The 12,551-nt window shown below is 39.4% G+C and overlaps 1 protein-coding gene across 2 annotated transcripts in view; it reads left to right on the forward strand.

Annotated features, from left to right (window-relative positions):
- Positions 1 to 11,805, forward strand: part of C1H1orf87 (chromosome 1 C1orf87 homolog) — a 62,713-nt gene extending 50,908 nt beyond the window's left edge. Inside the window, exons 9-11 of one of the 2 annotated variants that reach the window (XM_032889320.1) lie at positions 4,139 to 4,212; positions 7,210 to 7,408; positions 11,645 to 11,805. In XM_032889320.1, the coding sequence (XP_032745211.1) occupies positions 4,139 to 4,212; positions 7,210 to 7,408; positions 11,645 to 11,805 (434 nt within the window). The remainder of the gene's footprint in view (positions 1 to 4,138; positions 4,213 to 7,209; positions 7,409 to 11,644) is intronic. The other variant, XM_032889325.1, reaches the window with a different exon arrangement.
- The last annotated feature ends 746 nt before the right edge of the window (positions 11,806 to 12,551 follow it).

Consider the following 12,551-nt stretch of genomic DNA (forward strand, 5'->3'; position numbering starts at 1 on the left):
GTTAGAAAAACCTGCTGCTCTTACAGGGGACAACTATTTCGCTCCTATCACTAATGTAGGGCAACTCCTGCCCTCCCTCCCATATCACCAACTGTCAGATCTTCCACACACACACACACACACACACACACACACACACACACACACACACACAGAGGAGAGGGGGGGAGAAGGTGGAGGAGCGAGAGGGAGATCGACTATATCCTTCCAAGAAGAAGGGAATTAAATAGCAAATATTTTCTCTCTTATCAGAGTCTCATCATCAATTTGATGTCCAGCTTTGGGTCAAGAAAGATGGTGGTTAAGATATTATTAGAGGTGTAGATAAACTAGAACAGTCTCAGAGCTGGAACAGAAGATCAGTCCTACCAAACCACAGTCCATTAGAATGGTAGCTGAGTTGTCCTAGAAAGAAAAATGCAGTTTCTGTGCCCAAAAGTGAAAAGGAAGAGGAGAATCACCAGGGCTGGAAGCTAAAGAGACAGCAGTTAGCATCAGTGCTAAGGCTCAGCCAGGAGGTCTGGGAACTCACGCACTTGTTTCTCCTCCCTTTGCCTTGTGCTACACCAGCTTTCTCCTTGAAGCCATTGTTGAATGCACTAAGTATTGCTGCCAAGGCCTTTGCTTTCCCTGTAACTCCCCTGTGCTTCTTCCTTAGGTATTCGCATGGCTTGTACCCATGTTTGCTGTCTACTCAGTATTCTCCTTAACTGAATTCTTTGGATGAACTCCTCAGTGATTCCTGTGTGGTTCTCAGCCCTGAATTTGGGTTTGGTTGTGTTGGAAACCTGATGGTGATGTGTGTCTGTTGCCTGGCTTCAAGAATAGAATGCCCATTACATAAGAAGAAAGAGCTTGTCTTGGTCACTTTCATAGTGTCCTTCCCATAACAGTGCCAGCTTATAGAAGGCACTTGACTAATATGTTTTCCTGGCTTTGTGTCTAGAATGCACAATGCATAGGAAGAAAGAACTTGTCTTATAGTGTCCTTCCAATAACAGTGCCAGCTTGAAGTAAGCACTTGAATAGTATGTCCCCCATGAATGAATGAATTGGAAACAAACATGTATTCTCTTGGTATTAAGAAGAGAACTGAAATTTTTATTGTCTTAGATCATCTACAGTCAAATAGAGGTAATTTCCATCCTGTAGAGTTATTCTTTAGATTATGTGGGAAATGCCTGTATTTGGTAAACATTTGAAGTGTGTTAGTTTGCTTCACACAAGCTTCATTCATTAGGATCCAAGAGTCCAGAAGATTTTACCTCAGTCAAATGCTTCCAACCTTGTTTCATTTTAAGATCAACTAGAGAATACCCTTAAAAAGTATTATGCTGGGTTCTGCTGAGTAAAAATCAGGATTTAATTGGTCTGATGAGACACTTGAGCACTGATCATTTTTAATGCTCCCCAAGTAGAGCTAATGTCCAACCAGCACGAATGAGCACTGACTTCAATAATTAGTGGGAGCAAACAGAAGGAGGGATGGTTGTATCAACATCACAATTCCTTGGTAGCTTTATAAATCTTTGTCCTTCTCACACTTGGAAACTTCTAGAAGTCAGTGGGGCCTATTTCCCCCAGTGCAAGTCTTCCAGCTGCTGACTAGACAGATGGTTCTCATTTACCCTCCCTGCTGTGGTAGGGAGAAGAAAAAGAAAAGGAGATCTCCAGCACAGGTCATTCAAACAATGTTTACATATGCAAGCAATTACCTCTGTATATGCCATCAGCTCTGACAAAGGAAAATGGTAAACTGAATAGAAACCAAGTAGATGTTTCATATACTCTCTCAGGGAACACTGACAGCAAGGAACAGCTAGACAGAGACATAGAAACCAAGTAGACTCTTCTTATATTCTCCAAAGAGAACACTGAGACTTTCACATAGAAAGGAAGAGCTAGACAGAGACAAGTCTAGGTTCTAGGACTTATTCTAAAAAGTCTTACACATTAACTGGCACCCAGAAAAGTGCTGGGCATGTTGTATGGTAAATCCTCTCCTGTCAAAATGATGTTTGTTTGCTTAAAGTTGAATACCTTCCTTTGTTGAATATTTTACATACATGATTTTTACTTCATGATATTATAGCAACTTTCTGGAATTTCACAAATGAACTGATCCAAAAATTCACAGTTGGTAAGGAAAAACACAGGGTTAGTGTTTAGGTCTGTCTGACTGAGACTCAACACCCTTGCCTTTCTGCTATACACAGCTGCTAAAGTCCTTTTAACTGTCCATCTCTGTGATTAAGAGTAATTGAAAGCATTTTCTCATGCAATAAAGAACAAATTATTTTCTTCACACACTTGGTACCGTGAGCAGATCTCAGTACAATTAGGTGTTCATGGGTTCCCATGACAACTCAAATTTTTAATAGATATATTCAGATTTACCTTGAAGGAATTGCCATCATGATCTTCAGTGTGCATCATTTGAGTTTATTCTATGGCATCTGGGTAGGGATGAGAGATAAAGAAGGGAAGAAACATTCTTCTTCTCAGAGGATTGAGAAAGACATTTGAGAAAGGAACTACACAATAAATAGCTTTGTTTTCTAAATGTCACATAAAAGTGCATGGTCATTCATCCAAGAGCAAGCATTGAGGCTCCAGGCAAACATGAAATTGCATTGTCTTCTCCATCAAAAAGAAAATGAAGGCAAGCTAGGAAGATGGCCCAGTTCATAAATTGATTGTCACATAAACATGAACAACTTGAGTTTGGTTACTAACACCCATGCTTTAAAAAAAAAAAAGCCAGGCAAAGCAGGGAACCATATGGATATGGCGGTAACCACAGGGTTAGGAATGCAGAGACAAAGATTCTGGAGTTTGCTGCTTGCTAGGCCGTCAGTCTAGACAACTAGTAAGCTCTAAATTCTGGGGCAGACCCGGTCTCAAGAATACAAGATGCAGAGTAACTGAGACAGATGCCTCTGGTCTTTACATACAAACATACTCATGTTCATAGTGCATTCTTACACACACACACATACACACACACACACACACACACACCTACACACCTGTACTATGCATATGCAAACACAAACATACAAAAAGTAATTGAAGAAGATACTTCCTAATGATCCAGGAAGGCAATGCTAATAGACTATTATAAAGGAGATCTAAGCCTGATGTGGAAATTGAGGAAACACTCTTAACTTTGTAATACTTATTGAATACTTACTGTGTTCTAGGTAATTCCATTTAGTCCTAAGAGTCACCTAAGGTGCCCTCCTTCTGTCAGTAGAAAATCCCTGAGGCCCGAAGAAGTGGAGTAGAATGTTCACAGTCATAGATCTTATAACAAAAGTAGCCATGATTTAAATCCAAGACTTCTAGGCTCAGACCTGATATTGTTACCCACTGTGTTACACCAACTCCTTCCAACTTTGCTTCAATGTTTTGGTTCATTTCTATTGAAAATAGTGAGACCCAAGTGAGAACTAATGTATTTTCATTAATTATATATTTACATTTCACTTGGCACTACGTGATAATCACATAGAGTCAATAGGGTTCTCCCTAGGCCTTTGATGACCGCATTTAAAGCAAGTCAGTTTTATCCATGAAGGCAGCAGCCTGCAGCCTGGCAATTGTAGGTGCTCACACCCTTAATTTAAAAGGGGGTACAGTGCTTCCATTCTAGGAGACAGAGTTACACAGTCTTCCTCGATAAGCTGCATGGACCTTTCTGGTTCAGAGTCTTCCACAGGTTGTACTTGGGCTGATTCATGCCACTGCTGTATGGGTACCATCACCATGCCTTTGTCCAGATGACCCCTGCTTATCTTTCTATTCATTAATTTGTTTCATTTACTGCAATAATAGTCACTTTGTACCATGTCCACTGCTGCTAAGTAAACTTAAATGTTTTCCTATATCCATATGTTGCTTTTCTGCAGCATGTATAATAATGGTGTTTAAAAAGCACATCTGAGTAACGATTTATCCCCTCTCTCTTATTCTAAGATCCACAAGGTAAGAACCTGGCCTTTTATCTACCAAGTCTCCCTAATGCCTATAAGCAACTCGGCCAGCAGAGCCAGGGTGTGGTCTTTGCCTTGGGTGTATGTGTATGCCAAATGTGTGCGCCAAGTTTAACCCTTCTCTCTGTCCTTTTCTTGTTTAGGAAAGAATAAAAAGGAAGTCCAAGAGAACTTGGTTAACATCCCTGAGGGAACCCAAAGAAACACTGAATATGTGGTATGCAACTGGGCATGCAGAGCACCTGGGAGGGCCGTGAAGACCCCTGATTCTGTCCTCCACATCTTACTGGGCTGGGCCCTCTCCTGTGGGTTCTTTATTTCTATCCTCCACCCTATTGTCTGACTGTCTTTAGAACCTGACTCACACAGAAAATGGAGACAAATTAACTCCCAAAATATGGGTTAACTCCTAATCTAGTTAGTATGAGGAAGCCTCTTGCCCCTGCTCAGTGATGTGATTGCCCCATGCCCTAAGCAATTGTTCTTGTATACATGTACAGTAGAACTTCCAGGCCTTGTGACCACTAACTGTCAACAGACATAAGAGTGACCAGAAGAACATTTCATATCTTAATTCCAGTTTCCAGAACCTGAGGGTGACCTTTTGCTAAGGGGACACCTTTTAAAATGTAGCAAATTCTCTGACTTTTAAAAGGAAGGAAGAGAGAAAGTGATGCTTAAAGATCCATCTTAACAGTCTCAGCATTTAGCCAGGAGTTAATGAAAAATTGAAAGGTAGCATGAATTTTTTTATTGTTGTTTTGAAATGTCTGAATTAGAACATAATTCATCTTAAAATGCTATGAGGTCTCTTCATGCACTTCACACATGGAAGTATTTTAGAAAACAGTATCCATTTTGGCAAGCATCTTGCCATGTGAAAAACAACCGCAAATGCTTTCTCCTTGAGTGTTAAGTCTGTTGTGAATACGAGTTTTAAAAATGCATTTTGCTCTTTTATTTTGCTTCTTCTAGAACTTTTTTTTAATCTCTGTAATAATTGACTCTTCTCAGATCCTTGTATAAACAATCTTCATTGCCCCACTTTTTAAAAAAGAGATGAAGCAGAGGTTTGATAAAACAACTGTCTATTATACCAGAGAAAATAATCCATCCATATGTTCACTCACTCATTCATTCATTCATTCATTCAACAAGCATGTGTTTAGCATCTTGTCAGCCACTAACTAGACCTTGAAGATTTTTCAATAACTTTCTCATATGGCCTTGATGATATATCAGTAACTACCTCTAGGGAACACGATACTTAGACAAATAGAGTAGACAGTGGTAAGTGCCTTGATAGACAAATAGATGAAAATGAAGAAATTCTTGGCCATTCTTGGCTATATGGAAAGACAGTACAGGGAATGGGATATGAAGTGGGTCTTGAAAATTGCATAGGAGCCTAATCATTCCAGGCACTAGCATCAAAAGGGTTTATGTAACTAAGAGAGTGACATTACAAAGAGATAGAGATAAACAGCATCTTCGGTTGTCAAGCTTTATGTACCTGCAGAGAATGATATAAGACTGGAAGGGATAAGCTGGAGAAATAAGCAAAAAAGCATCAACATCTCCTGAACAGGCAAAGAATTTGGACTTCTCCTGGTACAGAAAAGTGATATAGAGTATATTAGCTACTTGCTCCTTTACTGAGACCAATTTGGGTTCAAAGTCTTCAATTCCCCTTGCCTTTAATTGTCAGAGAGCCGGGAAGTATCCAAAAAATTTTAAAAAGCAATAATTTGTAATAAAAATATCCATGTATGCAAGGGCATCAAGTAAGTAGATTTTTTTCTAAAGCTTTCACCTTTTCTAACGTTGTTCAAAGCTCAAAAAATCCATAAGAATCATCTTTTTGGTTTTCTATGTGAAAAGTTTCTCTTTGTCCCCAAATTAATTTTATCAAAGAGGAATTATTTCATATTCATCCTGAAAATCTACCAGTTGCTTGTCAACCGTGTCAGAGCAATTTCACAGTGTTCTAGTATTTCAAGCAAAAAATTCTTCACATTCCCGGGAGCAACCTCGTCCATGTCTGTTACCCAGTCCATAGACAAGTTTCTTTTTACAGCTGCTCCTCTGTGGGAAGTTGGGGGTGTTCACCACTTACACAGGGAAAGTTTGACATCCAAAATGACGGCAAAGTTTCAGACACTTGAACGTTGGGGGAAGGGAATGCAAGTGGTACAAATCATTTCACAGTAAGTGATGAACATTTTAGACTGCAATGAGCAGAACTAACTCTACTAGCTTAATTATCTGGAAAATTTGGAAATTTGACTGTGTTGTTTATGGACAGAAATGAAACATGAACTAAACCGAGGAGGGAAATCTGGACAAACTTTTCCATCTTTACTACGAGTTTCATGATCCCTGCGCCATCTCTGCTGGTTAAATTACAGCCAGAGAGACTCTTAGGTATACTACTTGTTTCACCGTGGATGCCCAGTCCCTAACAATGTAAATAGAAGTTGTTGCTTCTTCCCATAACCATGTGGGCTGGTCAGGCAGAAGGCAGAGTTCCCAAAGGATCAGAGCAGCACTGACCAGGCTGTAGATATTAACTTTGTCTCCACATGAAAGGTGTCAGGATGCCTTATTTTGGCATCTCTGGGTCTATCTCACTGCAAAAGCACCTTTCTGTTCCACAGTGGTCATGGGATTAGGATACTGAAGTGAGTTAAGCATCACATGTACACCCTCCTTATAGTTCTGGGTCAAGTATGAGATCTGCTCAATCTTCTAAGTGTCTCGTTCTTTCTGAACTTTGATTTCCTTTGTTAAATTATAGCCAGAGAGACTCTTAGGTATTCTTTAAACTGTACTCACAGGCCAAAAGTGGTATTACTATTGGCCTAGTGATTTTTCTCACCAAAAGCCACTAAAGAGTTCACGGCTTTTCCCAGAAGACTATACCCTACTGATTGCTCTAGCTCTTGTACAATAGAACATCAGAATGTCACCCAGGTCCCAAGTCCTCTGCCTGTTACAAATCAGAAAATGAGATAAAAGTGATGTTGTCACCCTTATCAGAGAAGAAATACACTTGGCATATTTACATTGAGTTAAAACTTGGCAGGTAGAACCCTGGACTGCCAAATATGTCAGATTCTTCCTTGTTTTCCAAAGCCAGACCTCACAAGACATCTTTCTGGTGTGGGGCTTCGACTTTGGCCAAAAGCATAAAATGCTTGTGTTGTTTTGGTAGAAAACTTCAGAAAAGAATCTGCAGCCAAAAACCTCTACCACTTCAGCCCCAGAAGGCCCTGTGACTGCTTTTAAGTACAGGCCTGCCTCCGAGCCTGGTGAGCATCGGGCCATGATGAAGGATGAACAACCTGAGTTATGGATAGACAGGTTCAGAAAGCTGGAAAATGCCCTTTATCTGTGTGACCTGAGCAACACAGGTAAAGTATGAATTCCAAAGCCCACCAACCCAGTTTTCTTCATGTTCTAAGCACACTTGGCTTTTTGTTCTCTTCATGTCTGGCTAGGTTTTATGTCATGAGTAAACAGTACATTTTATCTATAAAATGGGTGCCTACAAAGATCAGAAAGTATAAAGATGAATTAAAGGAGAATTCCCTGAGACGTAGGTGACTGACAATGTCATTGTGTTTCCTATCCCCACCTCTACTCTATCACCAGTTGAACATGTGCTTCATTCTTTTAATTCTTTTAACTCCTTTCTGTTCCCCAGATAAACTCCAAGCTACTTAGCAAGTTAAATCTGGTGCCTGCCCACCTGAATTGCCTTTTCTACCATTTCTATTTTTATCATTTTTCACATAGTCATAATGAGTACTGTGTCACTTGCTTTTCCTCAGACATGCGTTACTGTCCCATTTGTTTAAGTCTTCTGTCTTCCTGGTCTCTTTCTCCTTAATATCATTTATACCTGTAATCAAATCACTGTTCTCTGGGGCTTCAGACAGATCTAGGTCAGACGTCCTCTGGCCTTGCCAGCTTCTTTAATATCTATCATCATGTTTGATATCATGTATTTTTTTTACTTCAAGGTCCATTGTTATCTCAGTAGTATTAAAGCAAATAAATAATTTCAAGTATGTGAATAAATTAATACAACATGCAATGTGACGAGTGCTCTTAGATTATGCCATGTGAGCATTTAGAGAAAGAGGAGTCCTTTTGTGGGATCAGCAAATGCTTCATTAATGTTAAAATGATCACTAAAGTTTGAGCGCCAGCGTGCCCTGCAAAGGCACTCGTGTGAGTCTTCACTCTCTTTGTGTTTTTTCTCTTTTGCATATTTAATACACTCTTAGTCCCCATGAAATAGCATTTAGCACAAGATTTTTAATAATTATGGGAATGGAAGGAAAAAAATTAGAATGAAATAAAAACCTTAAATCCAAGAGGAAGCTAGTTGAATAATACAATATTTACTAAAACTATGTTAATGACTCCAGAACTGGGATAGAGTCTAGACCAAGAAGAAATTCAGAAAGACTGAGCTGTGGCTTCTGCTCTCAAGAATAAACTTCTAGGTAAACCACAGAATGGCAGTAGTTTAACAGCATTACAGAGAAGGGGAAAGAAATGATACGTAATAAAGTTTATGATTGAAGGAAAAATTAAAAATTGAGTAGTCCAAAGGGAAGACGTCAGGTGCCCAGATACTATTACATATGAGAAAGGAGTTCTAACGGACAATGTATTGGAAAATTATCTAGAAAGAATAAATTCTGGGAATGTTTATTAAGAGAAATGATAACTATCTGAGAAGATAAATACGCCTACTCTGGTTAAAATTATACAGAATTTATTTTTAATGGAATATCACAGGGCACTGCATAAAAATGTATCAATTAAAATTCCTCATATAAGAAAGAAAAAAAAAACAGATCGGAAGGGACGCTTAGCATGTAATTTGAACGTAAGCGCCAAAGACTTCTTCTGGAGACAGAGCTAGACCTGAAACATGATGTGAGGAAGGCTTTGGTGGCTTCATCAAGCCATTCTAAGTTGAAGCCATCTTCTCCAAATGTTAGTTGAGCTGACTCATGTGACATGGAAAAGAATGAACAGGACAGGCACAGAAGTATGTAGCATTTGGTCATTAGATGCATGGTGAAATTGAGCCTTTACTGTGATCCTGCGAGTTAGCATCAGGCATCTTCCTGTACCAGAATACACACACACACACACACACACACACACACACACACACACACACACACACACACACACACACACACACACGCATTTGCACGCACGCACGCACGCACGCACACACACACACACACACACACACACACACACACACGCACACAAGTTCAAGCAAAGGAGGTCATTGTGAAAGCTGAAATAAATTATTTAGGGAAGATTTCTATGGTAAAGAAGAGAAATTAAAAGGTTATTGAAATGACCCTGAGCCTAGCTATATACTAAGTGGAAAGGAAAACTATTCCCAAATAACACGTTATGTCATGATAATGTATCCTGGATCCTAAACTTAGTTGCTAAAAGACTCTCCAAAGATTTGGACCTTTCTAATGGGAATAAAACCGTCTCAGGAAAAATGTGTTTTTCTTGACTTTGGGGACAGATCCTGATGGCTCTGAGATGCCTTTTTCATGCCCCCTTAACTGTTTATGCTTGTTTTCTCCGTTTCTATGAAGTTTGCTAGTTGCTCAACAGCCAAAAAATCTATCAGCCAGATCTGGGAACATCTACAACTGTCTAATGGGAAAGAGGATTAGCTAAGGTCACGCTGTTGGTTCATTGGCCACAGTATTTCACAGACCATGAAGGCCTTTTCTAGATGTGGAACTGACAGCACCTGCCCTGCCCACAGATGACTCACCCTTCTTTACTATGTGCAAGGAGCTAAGTAGGCCAGTGCAGTCCCTATGCAGGATCCAGCAGACCATCCATCATCAAATCAGTATTTCTGGGAACCTACTGGGCTTATCCTCTAATGGGGATTGTGAAGAAAATAGCCTCAAAGAGAAGGATCACAGAATGACAAGTGTTCTAAAGAAAGAAAGTGTCGGAAACAAATGGCTGAGTAAATGGTCCACTAAGAATTCAGCCAGTGAACCAAAATCTAAATAAAAAATATAAAGTCCAAAGAGGCAGAATGCCTTAAAGGACATGGGCCTAGACATTGTATGCGTTTTCTTTTTACATCCTCACATCGGCAAGACTGAAGGCTTGGTACTCTTCTTTGCAGAGGAAGAACTCAAGCTCAAAATGGTGACATAGTGGCCAGTAGGAATTCGACTCATAATTCAAACCTAGCTCTCCTTGACTTCTCACTATATCTGGTACTCAAAATTACACTAGAAGAATGAGGTTTTGCTTATTTTGGGTCAGAAGATATAGATCTAAGTCCAGATTCTTTTCAGTTAACTTCATATACTACTAAAACTCTTCAGAACCACCAGCCTAAGGATGGTGCTTCCCACAATGACTTGTATCTTCCTAAATCAATTAACAATCCAGACAATCTCCAAAGACAGGCTGAAGGGCCAACATGACCTAGATAATTCCTAACTAATACCCTTCCAAGGAGATCCCAGGTTCTGTCAAGTTGGAAGTTAACTAACCAGGACACATGGGATGTATCTTACATCTTTTTAAAATGTTGGGTAACTTTTTGGCACTTTATGACATAGACCTTCATAGTTCAAGGAACAAAATTAGCAGATACTATAACCCACATTTAAGATAATCTTTTAACCTCATTTCATAATGTGATATAGTCGTTACCTTTGCAATTAACTGTTTAATTTAACTACTTAAGCAAGTGATTGAACAACCCTAGAACTCAGTTTCTCAATATGTAAAGTGGATAATGATAACCAAATGAATTAATATTGTACAGTGCTTGAGATGGAGCTTGAGACATAGGCCACATTTATAGGTAAATGTCTGTTATTGTAAAGATTGTTCCATTCCAGTTAATCTTTTACCTAACTTACCTTCTCCGTGGGTTGCAGAACTTCTATAAGCAACAGATTGCTTCTCTGTATTCCCAAGTGCAACATCTAACATGTTGAAGCTCACAGTTCAGGCTTATATAGCAGTTAGTGGTCATTAGAGTTGCTGCAATCTACACCTATTGGCCTCCCTGCAGCTATTCTAACACCTAACCTCCATGCATAAAGCATGCTGACATTGTCATAGCTGAGACAGATGACATATGGATGACAGAATGCTTACTGTGGATCCACACCTCTATCATACATGTTAGTTGAAGACAGTCACAGAAAATGTGTGTCAAGGAGCAGCAGCTTAACTCTTCCATGTCTGGGAAGATTCGTAGGTACGTTCATAAGAAAACTTCTGAATATTTAGGAACATGCTTAGCAAGCACACTTCTTCTTTGAAAAATTGCCTTTAAATTTAAGTATGTATACAAAGAATAAGCTTAAATTCTTTAGAACAAATCTGTGATGTTATTGGATCTATCTGCTTTGTTCTACCCCAAAGTCATTGTCTTTGGTCTCTAAGCTGTATCTTACTGTAACTATCTTAAGTAAATTTTAAGAATCTTAAAGTCATAGAAATTAGTGTTTAACATGTACCTACAACTCATTCAAGTGAACACATATCTGTTCTTTAGTCTCCCTTCCTCTTTAAAAAATAATAAACTTTATCTACTCATGTCATCACAGGAGTGCTGGAGTGGGAGCGAGCCAAGCGCCTCATTGACAACTACAACCTCATTTACAACTTGTCCCTGAGTCCCCGGAGAATCGACCAGGCCTTTCGAAGATTCCGTTCTGGAGAAAACATAATCTTGGAGCCAGCACTTCAGTACTTAAAGGAGCTGTGAGAACAAGCACACATTGTGAGAGCAGCTGTCTCTCTCATGCCCCCTTTACGGGGACCTGTGCTTCTGCTCAGGTTGAGGGCTGCGCAGAGATTTTGTCATAACTAAGACAGATGTAGCTGTTCTAGCCAGTTTTGAGCAGGATTTGGCTGTGAGGAGGAACAGTTCACAATGATCAGAGATGCAGCTTTCTCTTCCGATATAAGAGTCTAATCATTTGAAGTGCTCTTCTGTTCTTTCAGTATGGTATTATCAATGTGTTAGATTTTTTTCTACATTTCTAACAAATTGTTAAACTGTTTTTGAAAAAAACATGAGTTCATGTGTCAAAATGCATTCTTAATATTAATAACTCACCAGAATGTCTGGTACAGAATAGAGCTTAATAGTTCTTTTTGTTGGGTTGGATTTTGAGATAAGGTGTGTGTGTGTGTGTGTGTGTGTGTGTGTGTGTGTACACACATGTAGTCCAGCTGGACCCTCAAGTCATAATCTTACTGCCTCAGATTCCTAAGGGCTTTAATACATAATTTACTATGTAGTTAAATAGGCCACCATGCTGCCTCTATTCTAGGAATGATTTTGACTATATAAGTAACAAAAGGTATGGTGGCTCATACCTTTAAATCCCAGCACTTATGAGGCAGAGGCAGGTGGACCTCTGTGTTCAAGGCTAGCCTGGTCTAGTGAGTGAGTTCTTAGGAGAGCCAAAGCTACAACACAGAAACCCTGTCTCAAAGAGAAAAAAA

This window comes from Rattus rattus, chromosome 1 (assembly GCF_011064425.1).
Source record: "Rattus rattus isolate New Zealand chromosome 1, Rrattus_CSIRO_v1, whole genome shotgun sequence".
NCBI lineage: Eukaryota > Metazoa > Chordata > Mammalia > Rodentia > Muridae > Rattus > Rattus rattus.